The sequence below is a fragment of the Osmia lignaria genome, chromosome 13 (genome assembly GCF_051020975.1).
Source record: "Osmia lignaria lignaria isolate PbOS001 chromosome 13, iyOsmLign1, whole genome shotgun sequence".
Classification (NCBI taxonomy): Eukaryota; Metazoa; Arthropoda; class Insecta; order Hymenoptera; family Megachilidae; genus Osmia; species Osmia lignaria.
Window position 1 is genome coordinate 602,151 of NC_135044.1, and position 25,373 is coordinate 627,523.

General features: G+C 32.6%; 6 protein-coding genes across 12 annotated transcripts; 2 read left to right on the forward strand and 4 right to left on the reverse strand.

The window, feature by feature from the left end:
- Positions 1–5: 5 nt before the first annotated feature.
- LOC117610313 (VWFA and cache domain-containing protein 1) lies at positions 6–5,302 on the reverse strand. 3 transcript variants are annotated; one of them, XM_034337557.2, is made up of 9 exons: positions 5,074–5,301; positions 4,423–4,962; positions 3,995–4,360; positions 3,745–3,921; positions 3,198–3,667; positions 2,937–3,138; positions 1,959–2,863; positions 1,504–1,882; positions 7–1,425 (listed from the first exon to the last, which is right to left on the reverse strand). In XM_034337557.2, the coding sequence occupies exons 2-9, from the start codon at positions 4,895–4,897 to the stop codon at positions 893–895; spliced, it is 3,507 nt and encodes a 1,168-aa protein (XP_034193448.2). In that variant the 5' UTR covers positions 4,898–4,962; positions 5,074–5,301; the 3' UTR covers positions 7–892. The 3 variants fall into 3 exon arrangements, with proteins under 3 accessions (XP_034193450.2, XP_034193448.2, XP_034193449.2); XM_034337559.2 differs by having other exon boundaries at positions 6–1,425; positions 1,513–1,882; positions 4,423–5,302; XM_034337558.2 differs by having other exon boundaries at positions 4,423–5,301.
- A 1,112-nt stretch (positions 5,303–6,414) lies between these two features.
- LOC117610318 (transmembrane protein 64) lies at positions 6,415–8,614 on the forward strand. Its single transcript, XM_034337565.2, has 4 exons — positions 6,415–6,617; positions 6,690–7,288; positions 7,362–7,523; positions 7,603–8,614. The coding sequence occupies exons 2-4, from the start codon at positions 6,758–6,760 to the stop codon at positions 7,765–7,767; spliced, it is 858 nt and encodes a 285-aa protein (XP_034193456.1). The 5' UTR covers positions 6,415–6,617; positions 6,690–6,757; the 3' UTR covers positions 7,768–8,614.
- A 226-nt stretch (positions 8,615–8,840) lies between these two features.
- LOC117610316 (alanine--glyoxylate aminotransferase 2, mitochondrial) lies at positions 8,841–11,040 on the reverse strand. Its single transcript, XM_034337561.2, has 8 exons — positions 10,900–11,040; positions 10,734–10,822; positions 10,457–10,641; positions 10,030–10,345; positions 9,765–9,968; positions 9,361–9,675; positions 9,042–9,293; positions 8,841–8,983 (listed from the first exon to the last, which is right to left on the reverse strand). The coding sequence occupies exons 1-8, from the start codon at positions 10,967–10,969 to the stop codon at positions 8,876–8,878; spliced, it is 1,539 nt and encodes a 512-aa protein (XP_034193452.1). The 5' UTR covers positions 10,970–11,040; the 3' UTR covers positions 8,841–8,875.
- A 470-nt stretch (positions 11,041–11,510) lies between these two features.
- ECSIT (evolutionarily conserved signaling intermediate in Toll pathway, mitochondrial) lies at positions 11,511–14,424 on the reverse strand. 2 transcript variants are annotated; one of them, XM_034337564.2, is made up of 3 exons: positions 13,393–14,424; positions 11,883–12,928; positions 11,511–11,803 (listed from the first exon to the last, which is right to left on the reverse strand). In XM_034337564.2, the coding sequence occupies exons 2-3, from the start codon at positions 12,757–12,759 to the stop codon at positions 11,511–11,513; spliced, it is 1,170 nt and encodes a 389-aa protein (XP_034193455.2). In that variant the 5' UTR covers positions 12,760–12,928; positions 13,393–14,424. The 2 variants fall into 2 exon arrangements, with proteins under 2 accessions (XP_034193455.2, XP_076548032.1); XM_076691917.1 differs by having other exon boundaries at positions 11,883–14,424.
- Positions 14,425–19,007: 4,583 nt separating this feature from the next.
- Positions 19,008–21,302, forward strand: Eaf (ELL-associated factor). Of its 4 annotated transcripts, none has more exons than XM_076691515.1 (6): positions 19,008–19,541; positions 19,639–20,007; positions 20,163–20,394; positions 20,457–20,690; positions 20,830–21,119; positions 21,198–21,302. In XM_076691515.1, exons 2-6 carry the CDS (start codon positions 19,866–19,868, stop codon positions 21,299–21,301), a joined length of 1,002 nt encoding a protein of 333 aa, XP_076547630.1. In that variant the 5' UTR covers positions 19,008–19,541; positions 19,639–19,865; the 3' UTR covers position 21,302. The 4 variants fall into 4 exon arrangements, with proteins under 4 accessions (XP_076547630.1, XP_076547628.1, XP_076547627.1 ...); XM_076691513.1 differs by having other exon boundaries at positions 19,217–19,548; positions 20,818–21,119; XM_076691512.1 differs by having other exon boundaries at positions 19,217–19,541; positions 20,818–21,119.
- Positions 21,303–21,518: 216 nt separating this feature from the next.
- On the reverse strand, positions 21,519–25,349 carry Chpf (Chondroitin polymerizing factor). Its single transcript, XM_076691504.1, has 6 exons — positions 23,824–25,349; positions 23,433–23,740; positions 22,775–23,365; positions 22,434–22,709; positions 22,177–22,357; positions 21,519–22,085 (listed from the first exon to the last, which is right to left on the reverse strand). The coding sequence occupies exons 1-6, from the start codon at positions 24,467–24,469 to the stop codon at positions 21,775–21,777; spliced, it is 2,313 nt and encodes a 770-aa protein (XP_076547619.1). The 5' UTR covers positions 24,470–25,349; the 3' UTR covers positions 21,519–21,774.
- Between the last annotated feature and the right edge of the window lie 24 nt (positions 25,350–25,373).

The window sequence follows — 25,373 nt, forward strand, 5'->3', positions numbered from 1 at the left end:
TTTTTCAACGACAATTATTATGTTTTAATAATTAAAATACTGATACAACGTGTAAATTACTCAAAAAGTAACTATTGTAAATTTCATTTATAAAAATAGTAAAATTTTCATTTACAATAAATCGCATTTTTCTTAAAGTAAACAGTAAAATATTGGCAAGATGATGTCATAAGTAGTTCAGTCATGTATACACGAAATGTAAATTCTTACGAGATTGTCTCTTAAATCGTTATATTCTTTGATATAGAAGTTAACGTCTCTAATACAATAGAAACCTGTACATCTTTTCCAAAACAGTATCTCAATGTATAAAAATGTAAATATCTAATAATTATGCAATAATTTTATATCTGTCAATATTTTATCGTAAATCTTAAAACTACATAGCTTACACTTATAGAATATATAAATAATTAATCTGTGATGATTACTTTTCAACTACGTACGTAATAGAAACAAACTGTAGAATCAAGTATCCCGTTATTTTATGCGTACAAAATTACCTAAAATGATATGTAAATTTCCAAAAGTAATTTCAATAATATGGGATACTTCAGTTACACCATTTGTTTCTTATATCAAAAATAGATGATTGTTCTAAGTAATATTCGAACACATTTAGATTTGTCGCGTCGCACTTAAGTAAAAACACACGATTTAATAAAAAGAAAAGTAATAACAGTATAAGGTTTCCAGTTATTGCAACATATGTAATTACAATTAAAGTTTTCGTGTAAAATATTATCTTTAAATAATATTATTGGACATATATATCTCTATATATCACTGCAGTTTGTAGAAACTTAACATGTATGTAAAAAAGTTACCAACTTTTTTCTTAATTAAACAAATCGTACCTTAACAAGGTTTTTATATTTACTTAAAATACTCACTAACAGAAATTTGCTTCCATGTTACAATGAACAGTAACAGGTGCTAAAACATGATGAGGAGATCCTAAATGAGTTGTCGGAGACGGAAGGCAAATAGATCGTCTTCGAAGATCAGGTTCGGTGTTATTGCCAACTACCAATAATGGTTCAGCAAAAGTTTGTTGTTCAGAATCATCGTAGGGTGTCATTGTACTATACCCATGATCGCTATCACCTCCAGGTGGTTTCCTGTAGTTCGTCGATACCTTATATGGCGATATAGGAGGAATACTATCTTTTATAAGAGAATCTAAATTATTTTTCGTTTGTTCTAACTCCATAGGTTCTGCATCTCCTTCTAAATGTGTCATGCGTAACATATCAGGCGATGTATGTATATGCAAACACTGATGTTCTAAACCAGATTGCACAGAACGAAGTCTATAACAAAAAAGCATAATTCCTAGTATTAAAAGAAACGCTAATATTCCACCAGCTACTGGCCCGACGGATGGCCATTCGTGTACTGCAATTTCTTCGGTTGACTGGGAATCTAAAAACAAAATAAAAATCCAATTAAACATTCTATTTTGAAAATAGGATCTATATATTTAAGAAGGAATTCACATACTATATATACCATCGCTAAGGGGTATATAAGACCCAAGAATGCCTCTGAAACATCGAGACATGTCGCTACAAAAAGGAGTTTGTAAAAGTGTTTCTCCGTCGCTATCTACATGGCACCATTGGCAGCCTACTATTCCTAGACAATCGTTTTCCATCTTAAATGCCTTACAATCAATGGACGGACAGATTTTTAAGTTTGTAGATTGTATCCAAGACATCTGTGAGTTTCCTCCGTGTTCATACATTACTGGACAAGGTTCGAGATCACGCATATCGTGCATATTATACTCCGCGCAGTTTGAAAAATATAAAGCACATTCACAGGGACATTCGCACTCCGTTTGTTCCATTCTTTTACAATTCAAACACGAACGATCCATCTATGATAATTTAAGATACTTTTGTTAAGCATTAAGAACATTGATATCCATAAAGAGTAGTTATGTTATTACTTACAGTGCTGCATGGACAGAATGCTCTCAATAAATTGCAAGTTATGTTAACTACTCCCAAAAATACATTTGTTCCAGGTACAGCTGCTACTTGGTACTTGACACAATGCTCACCATGGACGATATTCGTAAGTACTTCATTGAGGGAAGTGTTAAACTGATAGTATCTTTGTACAGTACCATCTAAATAATTTGCACATGCTTTCTTTTTTACAAAGAATTCATGATTCAATATATCATTTGCAACTAACAGTTCTTTATGCGTCAAATGTTGTTGTTCAATCTTTCCGACTGGTTCTAACAATGCTGGATGAGATACCAAGTATCCTTTGTCATCCATTAGGAAACATTTCACTGTAACATTATTGCAAAATGGAAACATTTCTTTTAAGAGTCTAGCAATGAAACCCATTGTTACGTCCATAGATAGAACTGCTACAGCAATATCGTTTGTTCTGGATTCTGAATTACGATGAACTGTACGACTCAAAGTAATAACGTATCCTGAACCACCCGCGCTCAAATAAGGAGGTGTAAAGACTAATTTTCCAGGATATTCCAATGATTTCCCGTACCACATTCGTCTTTTAGGATCAAAACTAGAGTCAAGCATGATTCCTGGGTATATTTCTAAGACTCCGCTCACAGTCCCAGTAATATACCTTCTTATTATAAATTTATTTAAAGTACTTTCTGTGTGTCTATCTTTAAAGTGCCCTAATATTTGAGTCAACGTGGCTACATCTGGTCTAACAGATTGATGAAGACCAGGATTAGCTAAAACACCTGTTAAATCTTTTAGATACGCCATGTAACTTTGAACAGTTACAGCAGGCCCGGTTTCCAATAATTTCAGCTGTTCTACAGGTGACTGGAAACACCATGGAGAAAGATAAACCACTCCTGTTGCTAGAAAATAAATATGTATATATATATTTTTTCCTAAAATTTAAAGGTACACTTTTCATGATTATCAACTTACACAAAGTTAAAAGTTTATTGTGGTAGGTACATAGAATACTTTTATCGGTAATACTATGTAACAGTAGGTCGAGACGATGATGTAAAATATTTGTCGATGACGTTGGCACCAATTTTGCAACAGGTATTACACTTTCATTAGTTGCTGACACCAAACATACTATCAGATCTTTATAGGCCAAATGTTTCCATCTATACCATTTCTAAAATATAAAATCTAAATCAATATAAACTGTACGAATATTGACAAATATTAATATACCTGTTCGCCTAATCTTGTTTTCACATTTAGAGCACCTTCGTATTGCTGAATCATCGTATTTACGGTCTCAGGACTAATATTTTCAATGTGATGCAAGTTAACTTTGAAGGGTTGATCCATCATCATTTCCATTCGCGGAAAATCTTTATGAATCCAAACTGTACCTTTGCTATCAAATAATATAGCATATATATGGAAACCGGCATTAAAATATGTTATATCATCAAGAAAATTTCGTAATTTAATATCTAAAGATATCAGTGCTTTGTCTGTAATATGTCCAATAGACAAAGTCATTGTTTTACTATACAAGTCAAAATATGGATCAGACAGGTAATAATCTTTCTTATGTTCTCCTGAACATTTCAAATCAGAGAATAATTTTGATATTTCATAACCAAGCATATTCTGTGTTGGAAGAGTTAAAATACTACTATTGTACTTGTTATCATTTGTATGTGCCTCTTGATCTACGAAAAAAAGTATAGCGTTAATTATATAACAACAAAAAATATAAACAATTATATATAATACAACTTAAGTGCACCTGAAAGAATCAGAACTGTTCTTAAGTAACCATTTACTTTCCCTGTAGATATCATGCTTTTTATCTTCTTTATGGGCGAAGTAGCTTTAAGTACATTAGTCAAATGTATAAATACTATTTCACCCTTCACATTTTGCAGCAATTTGTTGAAATTAAATTCCAATGTATCATTTGTTTCTAAAAATTAAATAAGATGATTCTGTAAAAACAAGCTAATGATAATACTTACAAGGTTTAAAATAAATTATACCTGTCCTGATTAAGCTGTGAATATAGCGTGCTAACTGAAACTTATTGACATCTGTTGCTTTCAATAAACCATCTTTACAATATATAGAATTATTGCTAGAGAGACCAATAACATTAATATGGTCTGACTGAGACAGCATGTCAATTATTGTCTCTGCAGTTATCTGAGCTAAAGTAATATCCCCTTCAGACATGAACATGCCATGCTCAAGTAGCAGTAAAACTTTTTTGTTTGGGCAATATTGGGACAACAAAAGAGGTCCAATATTGTGACCTGCACTGGGTGGACCGCACATAGTAACAGGATACATAAAAGGTAACAGATGTAAGTTCTTCCATTCCTGACTTCTTATATTAATTGCCAGAGCTGAAATATATACAAAAACATGTAAGAAACAAACAAAAACATTAAATAATTAAATTCAATACCTTGAGCAATCTGTGAGCAAAAATCAGACAACCCATTTGATATGATATCTAATCCACTTAAAGATCCAGAATAAATGAATTGATCTTCATTCTTCGTTAAAATCGGCTCTACAACGTGGTAACTTTGTTTAAGAAGTTCCGCGTAGGACGATAGTTTCTTGTTTAATTTATCAGCCAATAAATTTAGCTTGCTGTTCAAACTCCTTGAAACATTTACAAATTCCATTTCGTTAAGCAATATTTCGAAGGATTTTAAACCGAGTTCCGAATTTGTGATCGACCGAAACTCGTTTGACAATCGGACCACGATATCTCGTAAACATGTTCCATTCAATGGTTCTGGATTCACCTGTTTTCGTAATGTTTTACCGAACTGACATTTTGAGTCAGTAGTCGAATCATCTTCGGCTATAGTGTATAAATTCAGAAACACTGTCACGATGAATCCGAAATGCAAAATCCTATCGACGATCATTCTGTCAACAGTACGAATAATTTAAATGCACCGTTTGTTACTGACATTAGCGGCTCAGAATTCACCTAAAATTACAGATTAGTGTTAACGATCACAGTATTTAGACAGTGTTCATTCAAAGAGACAGAAAAACAATCATTATATCTGTTAAGTATAACGTGTATATTTTCTGTAACCTTAAAAATTCGTTATGCCGCCATACCGACGCGACCACCACAAACAAGGTTGACAAGTGTACAACTGGAAATATTACTTTCCTAGTCCTATTACTTTCTAACTGAAACCCAACCGATATGTCCTTAGTATTCTGAATATTATCTTGTGGTTTTATAAACCTTCGATTCTCCCTTCTTATTTTTAAATGTTATTCTAAATATTATACATGAAATAATGCGCTATTGCACTACAGTGCAAAAAACGTAATGGATAGCGGAGATTTTTCATTTCAAAAATAGATAAATTAATGAAATCAATTATTTGACAAAAATTAGAACTACAATTAATGAATTACAACAAAAGATTTCATTTAAATATTCATTTATAATTACATTTATGCTAACCATCGTACTCTCCCATCACTACTATCTCCTATATGTCATATACAAAAAGACTGGACATACTTTTGTTCACGAGGAGTCATGATCTTTTAGGATAAATAGTCAAAGATTTAATGTATGTCAGTACTTAAAAATAATATACACATTTAAATTTATTTAAGTTTTAAAAATGCCGATAAAAGGTGGTACAGATTCGATCCCAGCGCCATCTATACAAAAATAGCGGAAACTATTCAACAAGTTACCGACTTATCGACTCTGTCAGCCGATAAATTGTTGTAAAGTTTCCGCTACCTTCTGATAGACGGCGCTAGTGTTCCCGCCTTTAAAAATCTCAGTAGGTAAGTCGTTGAGTAGTTTGAGCCGTTTTTGTATAGATGGCGCTGCTGTCGAAGCATCGAAGTACACCATCCTTCTTCTCCGACGTCCGAAGACAGACTGATGCGCTTCAGCGCGAAACGGTTAATTTAGATTTAGAGCTGTACGTCCGCTCAGGACCGGTTTTAGCAATATTGGCGCCCCGGCCAAGATTATCGTGGCACCCATTCAGGGGCTAATCAGGGAAGATGTAGACATAAATGTCGCAGCATATATAGCATATATGTAATATTACATGAGATGCAGCTAGAGAGAAGAGACAATGAGAAAATATCGGTATATTCGCATGTTAGAGACACCGGGCTGCGACGCCTACTACAGATCTAGCGCCCTGGACGATTGCCCGACCGCGCGCCCCTCTAACGCCGGCCCTGCGTCCGCCCCACCGCCACACAGCCGGCTACCTTTACTTAAATGTATTTTCATGGCAATCTATTTAAAATACAAATTTGTCAAGCAATTATTTTAATAATTTATCAGTCTTCTACTGATTTTGATTGATTTCTAAAAAATAGAATCAAAATTGTGTTTTTTCAGTTGAAAATACGAGGTGTAGTAAAAGAGGCACGACTGTTATACTGATCTAGGGATGTCTGGGACCCCCAAAATCATAACACCTAGAAAACAGTGTCATGTTCAGTCCTTTTTGTATTTGTAATCACAGCACGATTTGTTTTCATCGTAAAAGTTATATGTTTTACCATGAATATACACAACAATGTAAAAGTCCAATGTAATAATTAATTTCCTTATTTTATTAGTGTCATTAATTTGACATAACATTGGTAAGGATGAAATGTCTGTATATCTAAAACATTATCATATACATGCAATAATATTTCATACATTTTAAACAGGTCATAACAGAAGAATGGCACTGAAATGAGTATTTTAGTATACATAATGAATAATAATTGCATTGGACATGGATATAATTAATATAGAAAACGTAGAAGCTGGTGTGCGTCCATCAAAAAGTTCTACTCCAATACAATGCAATTGCATCCATTCAAACTCAATATGTTACGTTATTGTAACAGTTGCTACCCTAGCTCTTCTGGGAGCAATTGTTTTCATCTGTAGGGACTATATTAAAATCCTACTTTATTGGATTGAACATCAAAACATATGGGTTGTTACTGTAATATTCATTGCATTGTTTAGCGTGGTTTCATTCCCTATTGTAATTGGTTATTTATTTCTTATCATTGCTAGTGGTTACCTCTTTGGTATATTAAAAGGTATAGTAATGGTAGTGTTATCTGCCAATTTGGGAATAGCCATAGCACATGTTACTCTTAGTGCATTGTCATCGAAATTGCCTATTGGAACACTTTTGCAAAATAACACTGCAAGAGCAATTCTTAGGGTTATTTCTGGACCACAAACTTTTAAAGTTGTGTTGTTTGCCAGATTAACTCCGATTCCCTTTGGTCTACAGAACACAATTTTCGCGGTATGTATCTTTTGACAAAAATAAATTGTGTTTATAAAAGTTTATATTAAAAATAATGTATATAAATATCCAGGTTAGTAATATGGGTGGTTTTCAATACCATGTAGCTAGTGCATTAGGCTTACTACCTGCTCAGATCATCAACATTTATCTTGGTAGTAGTTTAAGATCTATGCAAGATGTTCTTGAGGATAAATCAACAGCAGCAACTGGTTACATTGTCTTCTGTTTTCAGGTATATCATTCTGTTTTTTTTCTCATCAAAATATTAAGATTGTTTGAACACAAAATATATTTTTTCATTTCATTTTCAGATTTTAATAGGCATTTCATTAATGGTGTATGTTGTACAAAAAGCACGAAGGGAACTTCAGTTAGCATTGTTAGAAGCTGATCTTGCTTCAATGACAGATTCTTCTCATTACCTTCTTGACACGCTCCCAGATTCTAAAATAGTTCTAACTAACTTAATTGCTTAAAGGTTTGAAAGAAAATTTTATTTTACTAATGGGTACCTACATGTTTCATACTTAATATGACTCATATTATTTATGACTAATGACGGAAGTAAAATTTAATACCTTTTCGGAATTCAGAATTAGATTTCATTAACTAAACAGATAGTTATTGATATTTCTTTTTATATCATATTCTAAAAGAACTGAGTATTTTATAATACAAGCAATAATGGGAAACTGTATAGCTGAATACATTTGAGCAGTTTTTAGACAATAACAGGAACTGATAGAGTCACGTGTTCATATTATTTCTTTTGATACTCTAATTTTGTGCCAAATCTCATTTCCATTTATTAAAAGTCTTCATGCATTATATTTTAATTCGTTATAAGAAATTTGACTGCATTTATATTTGTCAGTATGTCTTCATTTTTATGTTCTGTTGACAGCCTTATACATTTTTATTTAGGAGAATATAGTTTCTTCTTATAATGCTGTTATAAATAGGTCTTCCATTAAACTGATTAATTGTTACAATTTTAAGAAACATGGAGGTTCTTAAATACTCAGATATAATTTATTTAACTTAAAATGGATGAAACTTATTGTTCTCGTTTATCTGCATATAATTTTATATATTAGTTTAACTTAAAATACATGATTAAAAAACAACGTGTAAAAATACATTTACCATTGTAAAATAATTACCATGACAATTGCATTTGTATAAAAATAATTATTCCGTCAAGAAAATTATCGAGTAAACTTACGCATTTTATCAGGAAGACTGAAACTATGGTAAAAGGTATCAAATGTTCACATTAATTCGTTACATTTTTGTTAACTTGGACATCTGTTTATCCGATTCTATAAAACGTATTATTAGTTTATTAGGAAAACATACGTTTGTACATACATAGTGATCAATCTTTATTGTCTATGGATATTGTGAATCATTAGCATCATGTACAATTATATTGTAGTGACTGCAGTGTAGTCACAAAATCTGCATGTTAAATTAAGGTGTAATAACAATAAAGAAAGAAATTATATTGTACAAATGTAATATAAATGACTATACCAAACAAAATGGATTGTATTCGCTTAATGTATTAAATTGTTCTTTGATCTATTTATGGTATTTTTCTTTATGAACTTCTAATGCTCTTCTTATAACTGCAACTGTAAAATTTGCATCTTCCTTTGTTATACATAAAGGTGGTTTTATTCTCAGTACCTATGTATAAATAATTATAAATATATAAATATTTAAATATTATAAATATTTAACTCACATTCCCATGTACTCCTCCTTTTCCGAGAAGAATTTTCATATTCTTTATATCTTCAAAAATATCAAGCATGTGTTCAGCTTTTAAAGGACTTCTTGTCTCGGCATTTGAAATTAGTTCAACTCCAATCATCAATCCTTTCCCTCTAACATCTCCAACAATATTGGGGAATTCTGATAACAACGTACTTAATTGATTAATCAGGTAAGTACCGACCTTATGTGCATTCTCCTGAAGACGTTCATTTTCTATGATCTGAAATAGAATTATTCATGTTCCAACAATATTTTAAATAATTAATATTTTAATAAGCGATACTTGCATCAAGCACCGTTATCCCTACGGCGCAAGCAAGCGGATTTCCTCCAAACGTATTGAAATGTAAAGCGGCATTTAGACTCTCAGCAATTTCGGCGCTTGTTACTACTGCGCCTAGAGGAAATCCATTACCTATACCTTTTGCTAACGTCACTATATCCGGTTCAACCTTATGGCTTTCAAAGCCCCAAAAATGCTCCCCTGTTCTACCAAAACCAGTCTGAACTTCATCCGCTATACACAGACCACCTTGTGCATGGATATAATCATATACTTTCTGAAGAAAGTTTTTAGGATATTGTATTGTTCCTCCTATTCCCTAAAAATTACATAATGCTTATAGATAGTAGCTATAATTAAAAAAACAAAAATCAATTATTTTGCATTATTCGTACGGTAATAAGGTACCTGAATACTTTCAGCTACAAATGCTGCTATACTGTGTTTGTATGGCAAACTAAATTGAAATGTCTCCTTAAAATCATCAAAGTATTTATCTGAAGCTATACATTCCTTCTCCCCACAGGCACAATTCCTTCCACTCACTTGTACAGGGGAATCTCTGCAGCTGGAACCACCCCAACTACCCTTGTATACATCTGGGTATACCATCTGAAATAATTAAATAGTATTAATATAATGATAAAGGATCTAATATTTGTATTGCACTTACGTGCATATAACCAGGTGGTTGTACAACATAAGGATATTTCCAGTTACTCAATGCAGTAGATGCTGAGGTTCCATAAGTTGCTCCATGATAGCCGTTTTTTAAAGAAACAATATTTTGATTGCGAGTATAAAGTCTAACCATCAAAAATGCTAATTCGTTAGCTTCAGATCCACTGTTTGTTAAATAGACTACTTTCAACTTTCCTGAAAATTTATCGATCAACTTGGCCACATATTCTTGTAGACGAGGTTGCATGTAGACAGAAGACACATGGTTCAATTTCGATGCTTGCTCAAATATAGCAGCTACTATTTTTCTGAAAAGTAAAAAACAATGATTTTTATTGCTCGATAAATATTTGAATTTCAATTCAATTCGTGTTAACTTTTCAAAACTTTGTTATCAACAGTTAATAAGATTTTTTTACGGATGAGAATGTCCTACAGATACGGTAGCGACACCGCCAAACATATCCAAATATCGTTCTCCCCGATGATCCCACAACCACTGTCCTCGGCCTTCGTGTATAATTAGCGGTTCTTTGTAAAATGGTTTTAAAGAAGGCGATACAATCGTCTCGTGTGCCCTTTTCATGTCTTCGTAGCATTTGCCCTAGATTAAAAAGACATCGTTAACTTAGGCAAAACCCAATCGATAAACTCAATAGATAAAATTAAAATTTCTACAATAACATGAAATATTACCGTATACGTAGGAGGTACATGTTTGCAAGCGGGCATTTCCAAACAATTTTTTACATCATTTACAAAAAATCTATTTTGTATGATAAACCCTAAAAGAGTAATTGAATGAATTTTTACTACATGATCCATTAAAACTTTAAATATTAATTAATAAAAAGATACTTACACTTTAAGTATGATAAATATGATGTATTAATATAAGCTGAAGAGGCGCTTATAAATTTATTTACTGGCATGTTTGTTTAAAAGTTAATTTATACTTGCAGATTCTATTTTCTATTTTATTAGAAATTTAATATTCACTTTTATAAAACTTGTACTGGAAAGTGTTTTAACCGTGTAAAGAACGATCACTTACTGGCAGTACATGATTATACATGCACAAGTTTAAAAGTTAAACGAATTTATTTTGATACGAGCATTCATGTATAAATGTAGATACGTTAAGGTACATGCTCCCGAAGGAGGTCAAAAAATTCGTTTAAGAATACTGATAGATACGCATTGTTTCATTGCGAATTAAGTGTTCATCGTGAATATAAATGTTGTTTTTATTTCGAGTGAAACTTTAATTCACATCCTGTAAATGCAAATTATCTAAATTACTCAAATTTTACAAGAAAAAAATATATCTTTAGGAATTTACTTACTTTGCTACTGGCCATTAATTATTCTGAGGAAGTTTCTGATATGTGGACAAGAAGAAAGATAAATAGTAAGCATTATAAATACTTTATTTATACATTTTTATGTTACTTATGCTCATAAACCATTTAACTATTCTTTCAATGCATCTGTATCAGAAGGTAATTGTTCCATAACAGGTTTATTTTCACCTTGTTCAATAAGTGCTTTTTCTTGCGTGAGTGATTTCAATTTGAACACTATTGGTATATGTTCTAGAATGGGATTTGTTTTTTCTAAGCACCTTATCCAAGATAATAGAGAATCTTTGGAAGAAGTACCAGTAGCACATATCGCATAATACACACCATCAGGCTGTTCATGAATGGTATAAGGTATTTTAAAGTGATGCCTTTCCCAAAAGGGAATTTCTAAATTAGAAATATCTGAAAGAATACAGTAGAATGCATAAAAATCTTATTGCAGTCTAAAGTAAACAATGTTTAAGGCACAGTTCGATCTTACCATCATAACTCTCATAAATAATTTCTCTTTTTATTGGTTCCCCTTTTAGTACAAAATAATCCATGCAGGTAGTTCCAGTCCAAATTATAAAAGGACCTTCTACAGATAAGGATTTGTCAGTTGGTTGTACAGCAAGTAGTTCTTGTTGTGATCTGCTCATAACAGATACGATCCATGTATCATCAATAGCATCTGGTACATCTTTTGTTCTATATTCGGTAACATTGCTTTGTACATCTATGCTAGATATTTTTTCTATTGCTAAGTGTGCTAATTCTCTAGGGTCTGATGGTGGAGGTTCAGGGACTGGCCATGGATTTAAATGAGCAAATTTTGACATCCAATAAGTCATACGCCAAAATTTTTTAATAACATAACTTCTTTCGCCAAAAATATTTAATATCATTTGCTGCATTTCATAATCAGGCATCACAAAATTATCTTCCATTTGTGCAAGCAATTCTATAGCTGTATCTTGTTGCTTTGGATAATGATAAGACATGGCTTGATAAATATTCACTGGTATGAATTTCCCTTTTGGAAATACATCTAGTAATGCTTTGTACGTTTCCAAATCTTTATTCACACCAAATTCATTCATGTATTTTAATGCCTTTAATATAAATTGTGTATGTCCTCTTAGCAAAGTATTCTCTTTAAGATATATACGTATTATTTCTAAGAATACTTCTTTCTCTTTGCTTTTTGATGCATTAAAATAATTGAGTGAAATATCACTGGATGCTTTTTTTCTTCTATTATACAAAATTTGATTGTTGTGAAAAGCATGAACAATCATCACTTGTGGACTAAAATGTTCCTTAGTTATTAAAGATTTACTTAATGAAGTAAAAGCTCTTCTAATAAGTAAACTCATGTTAATAAATTATTCGAATTTTGTTGTTACATAAATTTAATACCATTTACAAATGTACATTATGTATGTATCTTTAACCTTCTTTATAACCTGTTTTCTTGATTATTAATAAATTACCTTAGTACATAAATGTACATGTGCAATTAACATTCTGCGTATGTTACATATTCTGAAAACATTAATAACAATTCTTAATTTCAAATATTAAAATATATCTTGTTTGACTAATATATATTGTATTTTTCACGAGAGAATAGTATCATTTCGCGCAGCTCGACTGAGCTCAGAATTTCTCCCACCAGTAGCGCTACCTCGCCATGATTTACTTCCCATTGCATTCGCCATATACACGGTGGACAAAATATACTAATATAGGAACGGACCGAACGGAACGGCTTATTAAAGGACAAAGGTAGTGAATTATAATTCACAAGTTTATGATTACCGGATATACTTTCTGCCCAGCGGGTCTTATACCATACAGCCATACAGCGCATGCGTGTTACCTTGGTAGCGGAGCGTGGCAGAACCAATCAGAGCCAACATGCGCAAACAAAACCAAAATTCGTTCATCCGATGGTACTATTCTCTCGTAAAAAATACATATATTTGATATAATGTAATAACACAGACTCATAAACGCCACCCAACGTAACAATGAAGTACTAATTTTAAGATCAAAAAAGGCCAATGAGAGATCCATTTCTTTAGAGCGTCGAGACCGAACTTCGAATTCCGCGTTGGTAAAACAGTCAACGTTTCATCGAAAATTAGGCCGAACAGAAACTGATTTAAGCGCCACCTCAATTATTGCATGCTATCAACCCTATCAACTAACGGCATGCTATACTACGTCACCTTTCGCATACACCTAAATGACACGTGTATGCTACGATAGCTATATGTATAAGTACATAATTAAACAATACTGACCATGCATTCATTATTATTCACTTGTATTATTTGCTATTACCATAGAAATAATGATACAGTTATTAATTAGTCGTCAAATAATAACGATTGCCCAGTTCTCACCACGAGGAGGTTGCTGTGGTTTGGAGACCAGCCCTACCTCATCCCATCCACCCTCCATTTATGCAAATTTTTACTTTCATTCAATAATGAATTCCTCTCGAAAATTGTTATAAGAAAAATATTTGTTAGTCAACATAGCGAATTTCTATCAAATGAAAAGCAGAAATTATGTGTTCTGTGGACAAGAGCGAGATCTGGCGTCTGACCAGAGTCATGGATAAAGTCATGGCCTTTCCAATGTACAACGTCTCTGCTTGAAATATCTTCGCCAGGGTTGATTTCTTTCTACCATTGCGTATCAAATAACTTTGTTCTTTCTAAATTCCATATTTTGTGATTTTCTTTTTATTTTATTTTTAACCGACTTCGAAAAGAAGGAGGTAATTAGTCATTTGTAATTAGTCAAAAATCATACAGGTTCCTTTTTCAGGAACTATAAAATTACTATAGTTATACGTTTTATATGGTAATATTGCAATCCCGAAAATACTTTTCTGAATTTAAACTATTGTTTCCCAATTAAAAAATATATAAATCTTTTTATCGTAGCTCTTAGCTTGATATCGCTTTCTAAAAGTTATCTTTAGAAAACGATATCAATTACCAGGTCACACCACATGGAGGTGGCTACGTTAGTGACCCACCCTAAAATCATAAGAACGTGAAACCATTCAAAACAGGCAACATAAAATAAAAATTTAAACAATACAATCTTGAAATAGAAAATAAAATTAACATCCTAATATCAAAAACAATTGCGAAAATAATAATAATTTAATAATAAAATGCTGTAACGGAAAACAATTATTAGGATTAGATATACAATAACGTGAAACCATTCAAAACAGACAACATAAAATAAAAATTTAAACAATACAATCTTGAAATAGAAAATGAAATTAACATCCTAATATCATAAACAATTGAGAAAATAACAATTCAACAATAAATGCTGAAATAGAAAATATAATGATCATAATTAACAAAATAACAATTCAACAATAAAATGCTGAAATAGAAAATATAATGAACATCATAATTAACAAAATAACAATTCAACAATAAAATGCTGAAATAGAAAATATAATTAACGTCATAATTTCTGTAACAATTAAAAAATAATTCAACAATAAAATGCTGAAATAGAAAATATAATTAACATCATAATTTCGATTACAACTGAAATGAAAAATGCTGAAACAGAATATATAATTATCATTACAATCTCAGAGTAGGTTTTAAATAAATAGAACATAATTAAAATAAGAACATGAAATATAATTGATGTGCAAATCAATAAGAAAAGAATAATTTATTTCAATAAAGCAATAAACGAAAAAGAAATAGGGGAAATAAAATCGCGAGTTGACCATTCAACGAGTTGGGTATTGAACTCGTAAAATGTAGAGTTCAATACATCCTGGACGGTATTATTCATACCGTTCAAGGAAAAACACAAAAAATGAAAAAACAAATTAGCGAGCATAGTGACAGAATGACTGTCCATCCGAAGATGGAGAGCCATTAGTAGTTCCCCTCTTCTGGGCAAATTTTGCCGGGGCTCTTCAGCATATAGCCTCTTCTTTCTTCGGCAATAGCCTCACAAAAATCACTCGCGAAAATTTTACGTTTGCTCAGACATTTGTAAAAACGTAACACGTAAACGAGCAACGATCCCTTGAATCGCTACTCGCATACCTGCACAATTTTTGCAAATGTCCAAGCACAAAACACTTTTTAATTTCACTTCACTTCACTTCACTGCACTTTCACTTTAATACTTCATTTTTGTAATCGGGTCTAGTACCACGACTACGACTTACAAACTAATAAGGCTTGGCCTTGAAAAAATCAAGAGAGAATGCTAAATTAATTAATTGATAAATTAATTAAATTGCATTTTCATATTTTCTCTTGATTTTTGGTTTCCCAACCCCAGATACAAGCTTCTCACGTATTAGAGGAGAATACGAAGAGAAACATGAAAGCTTGCTCTGGCCCTACCTACTTATAAACTAAACTCAATCACACCAGAAGTAAACTACCTGCCTGCCTATCGCTATATTTAAAAAAGGGCAAAAATCATTCTCACAAAAATTCACTCCACGGTTCTCATACAACCACCCGGGTGCAAAAATGCCTACACCTAGGGAGAACGTCCCGGGACGCCTCCGACACCCGAGTTCAATTCAACTTTCACACTCTAATAAAATCATACCTTTTTGCTGAAATCGACTGACAAATAATAGTGAACATTATGCTAAAGTAATACATTTCATTTTCGTATTCTATTCAATTATCTAATGTAAAAATTTTTCAATTTATTCTTGATAAGTATTTTGTAATGTTATAGTAAGTTAAGATTGTTAATAAACGATACAAATCCCACATCCTAACCACACACACACATGTGGAACTTCTATCGTGGTTCACTATTGGTTCACTACTTTTGTCAGTCGCGAAAATGTATTACACTTAAAACTAAACCTTGTCCACCGCCCTCCACCCACGCGAGTACATCTAAGTACCCGAATGAGCTTTGGGCATAAAAATGAACAAGGCCAAAGGTATTTTCACCTACCAGTTTTCTTCATGTGTGCTGAAATGCCTAAGCTAAAACGTATGATTAGCAAAAACTAAAGATGATATTCTCACTTTATTAAAAGTAATTCCGATTTAGTATATGGGCTGGCCCCCCCAGGGGATTTTATTTTTAATAAAAGTGACTCGACTTTGCAAATATAAAGGTTGAAGAGCAAATACAGAAAAGCAAAATTGAGCAACTATGACACAAACATGGTGCACTGCTAATATCAGCTGGCAACGAAGGGTCTCACGCCCCCTAGACTTACGCCAGACGCTACATACCACCCACCCCGCCTGGACGTCGTAACGCCAGGACAGGATGCACCCCTTCGCTAAGAGCGCTACCCGCCCGTCCAACACGTTGCATCCAACGGTGTCAGATTGACGGACGCCCATAGTATAGACAAAAGGACTACAGTTTAGAATATGGTAACATATTTTCATATGTTCCGTATCCTAAAGCTGCGCCTGCAAAGGCCTAGTAATGCATGGGTTTATCTCCCATGAGATGGTGTTCACGGTCTTATGCCGCGGAATCCTTGTAACTAATTTGATTAAATAAATAAAATATTGGACTGAGTTTAAAAACCAAAAGGATTCCCACCGAATACTAGTCAGTGCATTGTCATATTTACTCTCGCGTTGGAAATTTTTCGCAACACTAATTAAAATAGAAAATCCTGATCTAGCAACATGACTAAAGGGGATCTTTAAATTATGCTTGAAGAGCAAATACTGACCCCCCTGGGGGCCAGCCCATATACTAAACTGATGCCAATTTCACGAGTAAAATCGGAAAAACGTTTCAATTTCAAGAGCGATTTCGTTATCAAAGTAAGTAGTTATAATAATTAATAGTATTCATGCTTATTACTTTGATATTGAAATGCGCTCATCGCGAAATAAATTCTTGTACATATAAAAAAGAAAGTGTATTGTGAAGTCGGAGGGTCATCCGACTTCTCTACATTTTTAAACTCGAAATCTATGTATGTAAATATGTACAAGAAAACCCTATCCTGAGCTAAGGCATAAAATACAGAAAAAAGCAATTTGCACGATTATCATTGTATAAAATGATACAGTGATATTCGTGGGTCACTATGCTCGCTCAAAAAATAAAAATTACAACCAATTCCCGTGTCGCTACGGACCATTCGTCCTACGACATGATGGGAACCGGAGGAACTTTAAAGCATGCGACTCACCGATCGTTGACTTGCACCACTGCACTCGCCACGCATCTTAGATTGATCCATAGCTCGACTGTTGGCTCGTCAAAGAAACGGTACCCTCACTAGCCAAAGCACTCATCTGGAAGCATAAAAATCACGATTCTTGAACGATATATATTTTCTCTCAATTTGTTGTAGTTAATATGCTAATACATACTATAATTTAAAAATATGCATGCAAAACTATATGGGAATAACTACATCATAAAATACGGTAAAACGCATGCAAATAAATACATCCCAAAACACATGAAGATCAAAACCATAGAACACCATAAAATATTTGCAAAATTGTAGTAAAACACATAGGGTACCACTCCAGAAAACCTACTAATAAATCCGTATAAATATACCAAAACACATAGGGTACTACTCCATAAAACCCACTAATAAATCCGTATAAATATGCCAACACACATAGGGTACTACTCCATAAAACCCACTAATAAATCTGTATAAATATGCCAAAACACATAGGGTACCACTCCATAAAACCCACTAATAAATCCGTAAAAATATGCCAAAGCACATAGGGAATCACACCATAAAACACAATAAAGCACATGCAGGTACATGGGGTACCACACCATAAAACACAATAAAGCACATGCAGGTACATGGGGTTCCACACCATAAAACGAACTAATATATCCGTATAAATATTCCAAAACACATGGGAAACACTATAGGAAACACTATAGGCAAACACAGTAACACTTGTGGTAATACACTGATAAATCCATGCACGAATATCCATGGTATCAACCCGTACCGGTATATGTTTGACAGATCCATCCGTATCCTTCAGCGGTCGCGATAAGACTGATTAGATTTGACCTCTCTCCAGGTCGCGCTTGTACCGGCGCGCTGCGCGCGCAATCAAGCATGACGTTCCGCTTCACCGGTTCCGCAGATTTAACTATTTCTATCTGATATTTGTTAATATTTGTTTAATTATTATTTTATATTTTACAATTGTTTATTAATCAAATTATTGTTATATCTATTTCAATTGTTTATTTCTTTACATTTCCGCGTGGGTATATTGCAAAATTTTGTTTAATTATTCTATTAAAAATTATTTAATTATTATTTTTAATTTTACAATTGTTTATTAATCAAACGAACAAACTGCGCCCTACAGAATGAACGAGAAACTAAATTTCTGGTCTGTTTTACCTTGTTGGCGTCTTTCGCGAGTGAACAATCAACGAAATCGTAGTTTTCAAATTACTTCTACCTGGAGACTTGTACATCATCCCTTGGGTGCTCGTTTTATTCCATCCGACCCAAAGAATATTAGTCTTGTGCCTATTTGGACAAACTATTGGCAGAAATGTTTATATTACGAATAAATCAATCTAGCTGAGTCCGATCCGCCATTTTCTTGACCGTTGACAGACAGCTATTTCAATATTTTATAAGTTTTTGACGATTTGGATAATATAAGGACCAGACTAATATTCTTTAGAGCCTCCTGAACACGTCCCTCAAGTTTTTTTGCATTTTGTTTAGAAATGAGGACGTATTTTGAGAACTCGCGTCTAGGGATTTTTCTAGGGTCTGTCGGTGAAGTTTTCGACGCTCGCATCACCTTAAACGTCATGTCCGTCATGGGATATTATAGAGTACAGATAGTCCATCTATATTCGATACAGATTCTATGATAATACTTAAATAATTCCTCTAATTCTATGGAAAGTTAATTTTTGCTGAAATCAGTAAAAGGTTCATTACAATGCTGTTGCTCAGAATCCGTGAACAGATCAATCGTAACATATCTTGAGTTCGATCGAATCGACGAAGCATTGAACAGCTGTAATTAATTCTGATAACGAATTCTTAAATTATCAATCGAATTAACCATAAGTGTGGATCTTCATGAGTGCAGATATCAGGAGTAACTAGGTCAACGAATCTTATTGTGTGAGCTGTAATATTTTCGTTCGACTTTTATATAGCGTACTAATTTGATGCTCATTAAAATATAATTTAATGATAATCCTTTCCATACACATAATAGATCAAATGAACGAACTGGCTAATCGGTCGTAACAGTATAAACGAAGGAACTTTCGAAGCAGCTGTTACTGGCAGTTACTGGCAAACACAAGTGCGCGTGTCTGCCATATTTTGGCAAAATAATTAGTAAAACCTGGGACGATTAATCTAGATCGTCCGTAAATTTCACGTGCCTCCAGCACCTTGCGTATTCACGATATCAAGAAGTGATAAATAAAGGTGTATTCAATGAAATCAGTCACCTCTGTTCCTGAAGCAAGCTTCGGGCGTGACATGGCAGAACGCCTGGGTTTGGGACCCGAAATTCGGGAACTCAAGCTCGGACCTACATTTACAAATAATAGATCAACAGCTTTTCATACTTTGAAATGTTAGTATGTCGATTTATATAATAGATATTATATGATAGATATATAAATCTACTCTGAGAGAATTTTCTGGATGTCAAGTACAAAGAGTACCAGCAGTTGCCAAACCGATCAACTTCCAGATAGCGATTGTGAAATTAAATGTATTTCATTTCAGATGATTTTAAACCAGCCAGTGTGGATGTTTCTAAAGTGGCAATGGTAGATGTTGGAGCAAACAACACAATGACAGTTACTGTCCCCCATTTAGATGGTGCTGGAATTCCTCATACAGTGTTTAAAGGTTCCCAGAGACCCTATAGCAAAGAATGTGTATTAATAATTGATAGAGTTACAGGAGAAATTACTTTAGAAAAGTTAACGGCAAACATACAAGTCAAAAAGACCCGGTATGGTTTTATACTCTCATACTATCTATTAAATTATAGTATATACATATATTACTTTTTAGAACCGAACCCAAGTCTCAGTCACACTTAGGGATTTCCGGAGGTAATAGTAGCAACAGACCTATAACTCCGGTTGAAACCAAAAGGAGTCCCACGCATGGAAGGGCAAATGGAAGAACGAAAGTTACAAGTGGAAAGAAAAGGGAACCCAGTGTGCAGTTACATCCGAAACAGTACAGTCCGCTTAGAGTTTCTCCTTATCATGGGAAAAGTCCACCTTCAGCTTTCACTAATAGGTAACAGATATTATTCCATATGAACAGTATTTCATTTGAATTTCATTCAAGCTGTATTTATGTAGTAATGTTATAAAATTATATTAAGATCTTTTTCTAAACGTACTAAAAACATACAGAACTTTAGTTCACCATTTAGTTCACCAGTGCAACCACAAGTGGCATCATCGACTCTGGCTAGTTTGCCGATGATCGGTTCCGACAACGATGATTGTCCTTTACCATCATCTGGATCGTTACCAACTGTAAACTCTTCGGCACCTTCAAGATCGTCCCCTGCAACAAATACTCAGTCTACCATGAAACCTTCCATAACTGTAGACAGTGAATTAGTAGCTCTCAGTGATTCTACATCAAGTAGCTCAAGTTCAGATAGTTCAGACAGTGATTCTGATACTGAGAATGCTCCAGTGTTAATGGGAACTAATGGTATTTCTTTCAGAATGATTTTTTGAAAATTTTTTCCTCATTATATTTTAATTGAATACGTATCCTTTTTTTTTTTAGGACATTTGAATAATACAACTTCGTCACCCACCGTCCTTATGCCACCAAATAATCTGTTGAACGATGATTTGCAATTATCAGAATCAGAATCTGATAGTAATTAATGGTAAAGTATATTATAGCCTTCGTCTAATAATGTTTTATGCTTTAATGAATCTAATTCTGTTAAAACTTTTCAGGGAAAAAATAAACGGTCTTTTTAAGATCTCCTTCGTTTTAAAACATTCGAAAAAATTGAATGCCATACCAATTAATTGATTTTTCGATTTGATTAATTGATTCTGTGTTAAAAGAAACGATTGAATGACTGAAACGATTGCATTAATTACAAAATATTTATTTAAATGAAATGCTGTATAAATTTAATAAAGTATTCGTTATAATATAAATTTTATTACGTACATGCATAAAAGGTTAACATTTCATATCAAATTTCATATCAGATATAAAACTTTCGTTTACTTACCTCATTTAAAATTATCTCAACTTTTGTACTATAGAAACTACATAATTATTTCCAACTCGACAATAATATAAGTTTCAACGTTTGATAATACTTATTTGTGATAAATATAATTTATGCCAATAAACTATTCTTATAACTCTGGTAATCTAGTATTAATCTAGCGAGTTGACTATGTCGACCCAAATAAAGATTTCTTGATTGAATACAAATCTTGTACATATTGTTTGTAGTATTAGCGCAATTAATGTTTTTATATTTTACTTTGAGCGCCGGCTCTACTGCACGTAGTACGTGAATATTACTAAAAGAAACGAACATCTCGAACAAAGATGTAACAGGTATGTCCTGTGACAACTTTAACAAAGAATGAATGTCTCGATCAGAGTGTATTATTGGAATACTAACTTCCACAGTTTTCCGCACTGTAACAAAAATGTAAAAGTATTAGTTAAAACAAATATTCTATTTAATATTCAATAAAAGAACCTGTATAGAACATAATCGAGTACATACTTGCATTATAATCCCTAACATAAAACGCAATGTTATTGTAATTGTATTCATCGTATCTCCCATGATTTCTGTTAATATCTGTGTCTTGTTTCATATCGTTTATGTGAGCTATATCCGGATGGAATTCCATAAATGGAATTGGGCTAAATATTTGATACTGATTGATAGTATTCATACGAACCTAAATATTTGAATGTTAATTAATTTGCAAATTTTTACTATTATATACAAATTATTTCTGAAATAAAAAATATTACTCTATTTAAATAATCCAATCGAAGCTGTATGTCCATCTCGACGAAAAGTATTAAACTTTCAGGTGAAAATTTTCTAATGCATAAATCTGTTACAGCGATATTTAATAACTGATTAGATCCTATAGATGTTATATCATTTGGTAAACGTACAGAGAGCCAAGTGATTTTGGACTGATGTTTCTTGTATTTTTCAGCCAGCATCAGAATATAGTGTTTAATGTCGTAATACATATCTTCCTTACCTTTTGAAGTGGAATCAAAATTGTATAGAAGCACCTGTACATGAATAAGTATTAAACAATTATATTGAAACAATAATTAATTAATTTAGGGATACCAACCACCATAAGGAAAGTTTTGTACTTTTTCTCCATACAGTCTAATGCATATTGCTCTAAAAAATTTAATGCAGCCTGTTTGTTCAACGAATCTACAGTCAATATTATATTTATTCTTGTGTTTTCTGTTACATATGGCACAGGTAAAATTTCAACTTTACCCAGTGGCTTGCATACTTCCACCCTTTTTATCAATTCTTTATCAGTATTAGTATCGATAAACACTAAATCTAATATGTAATCCATCCCTCGGGATGCATCAAACTTTTGATATCCATTTAACAATCTTTTAAATTTCAATTTTTCATCATAACTAGCAATAACGCTAGAAGCCGTAAAGTTTATTATTCGATCTATATCAAACTTTGCGTCAGTTTTTAATTCCTGCACGGTGGAGAAATCAGTATTAAAAAATGCATGAGTCTCGTTAAAATACGTCCATCGTAAAATATCGAAACGCCCAGTAGCTTTGTTTCCAGGTTGATTACCAATAGGCCAAGAAATATTTCGTTCTTGTAATGGTCCTAAAGGTGCCATATTTAAAACAGCCTTTCGTATGTAAGAAATTTTTTCCTGAATCTTCACAGACTTCGTCTGAAATTAATAAGTGGTAAGAATTAAAATATCAAATGATAACTTCAAATATGTCCAACAAACTTACTGCTGCAAAATAGGTATTGAATTTATAAATAAGAAGGTGATCGTATATTGGATATATTACAAGAGAACGTAAAAATTCTTCATTTTTAGCTAATTCTTTAAAATTTTGTTCAAATATAAAGGTCGGTTTCAATTTTGTAAATACAAATTTCTGCCCTTGTATTTGGTTGGAACAAGGCGTTGACATAGAATGGATAATACATCGACCAAAATTAACATCATCTGAATCGGAATAAGCATTTTTTACGCACCAATCTAAATTACTCTTCAATTCTTGAATCACTGAATTACTCAAGAGAATTCCTGAATCTGAAAAGAAGGGTATAAGTCATTATGGTTCCTAGAATATTTACTTCGTTAGAATGAACTTTTTAATACATTAATTATTTTACCTAAAGAACAATAAGTTGGGATATCTCCAGGAACGCCTACATGAACATTCTGACTTACACTGATCTTGGAAACAAAGTTTAATAATTGTTTAACATTGATATAACTTATATCTTTGACTAAAAAATAATAATCATAATCTTCCAAGTAATTATCAATGATATACTTCATAGTATGAAATGGTTTCAAGATACTCCTAGTGTCTGTAAATCCAACTATACCAGGAAGAGTTACATTAGGTTTGGTTCCTTCCGGTATAGAAATAAAATACCTTACTTTATCTACAATATGGGCAACTGTTTTATTAATTGCTGTGTCTCTACTGTGTAAATATTGCTGGCTTGTTATCACTCCTATGAAGAGCTTTTCTCTGATTCCAAGCTCTGTAGAGTAATATCTTGGACGTATTAATGTTTTGGAAACTTTTTGTGCTTGTTGCGGTTTATTGTTAATGTTTATCTTTGGTTCATATTCATCCAACTCGTCTTGATAGTTTGAGTAATGCAGTAAATTCTCTGTTTTACTATCGTACTCATTGATATCGAGTGGTACTGATATTATGCTGAGACTTAAACCCATGCTTAATCCAATTATTAAATACATATTGGTCCAACAATAGGATAGAAGTATTTTTAGTACTAAATTCATTTTTAATAGTATTTATTTCTGTGTCAATACTTAACAGAAAAAATAGGAAGATTCTTTAGTTATCTAGTTTCAAATTTTTTTTTCATTTTTAGTGCTATCGGTATCTGACATAACCATGTTTATGTAAATAGGATCCATAATAATCATTATCAATAATCTTCTTTTAAAATTTCATTGACTGTGTGTATATTAGCTTATTATAGAAGTGTTTTTCTAATATCACTTTACCAATATTAAATTAAATTATTTATGTAATTAATCTGCTTAGTGAAACACTAACAAACTCGAATGCCATAAATTTAAAAAAAATTGACAGCGCCGTCTTGTGGTCGGGAGCGGAACTAACTGTTTCTAATAGGAGAGCAGGAAGCAAAGGAGGTATACCAGGAAGTATACTATGCGCATACAGAGAAAAATCATTAATAACTAATTTTCTAGGAACAATTTGTAAACCTTTATGATTGATTCTTGAAGAATATGCTTGTAGCAACTTTCCCATATAGATTTTGTAAAGAGCTTGCCAGTAATTAATTAATTATAAGCAATTATAGGAGCGGCGACTCGAACCTACAGAAACGATCACTCCAAAAATTGTTAATAACTAATTAATCACTTATTGGAAGTTCATAAAACCTATACCAGAAGAAAACTAAAATAGTATTCTTTATTCTTTAATCGTTGAAGTACGGAAATTGATCACCGGAAAGCAGATAACTATGAAAGTTCCCTATCTTGAGTAAGCGCGAATCGAGCCGTCGATCTTAAAATTGCTATAATTTATTAATTACTGGTTGGATTTTGACAAAACCTATACGTGAAAGTAGCTGCGAGCGTGTACTTTAAGAATGAATCATAAAGGTTCATAAATTATTCCTAGAAAATGAGTTATTAATGATTTTTCTCT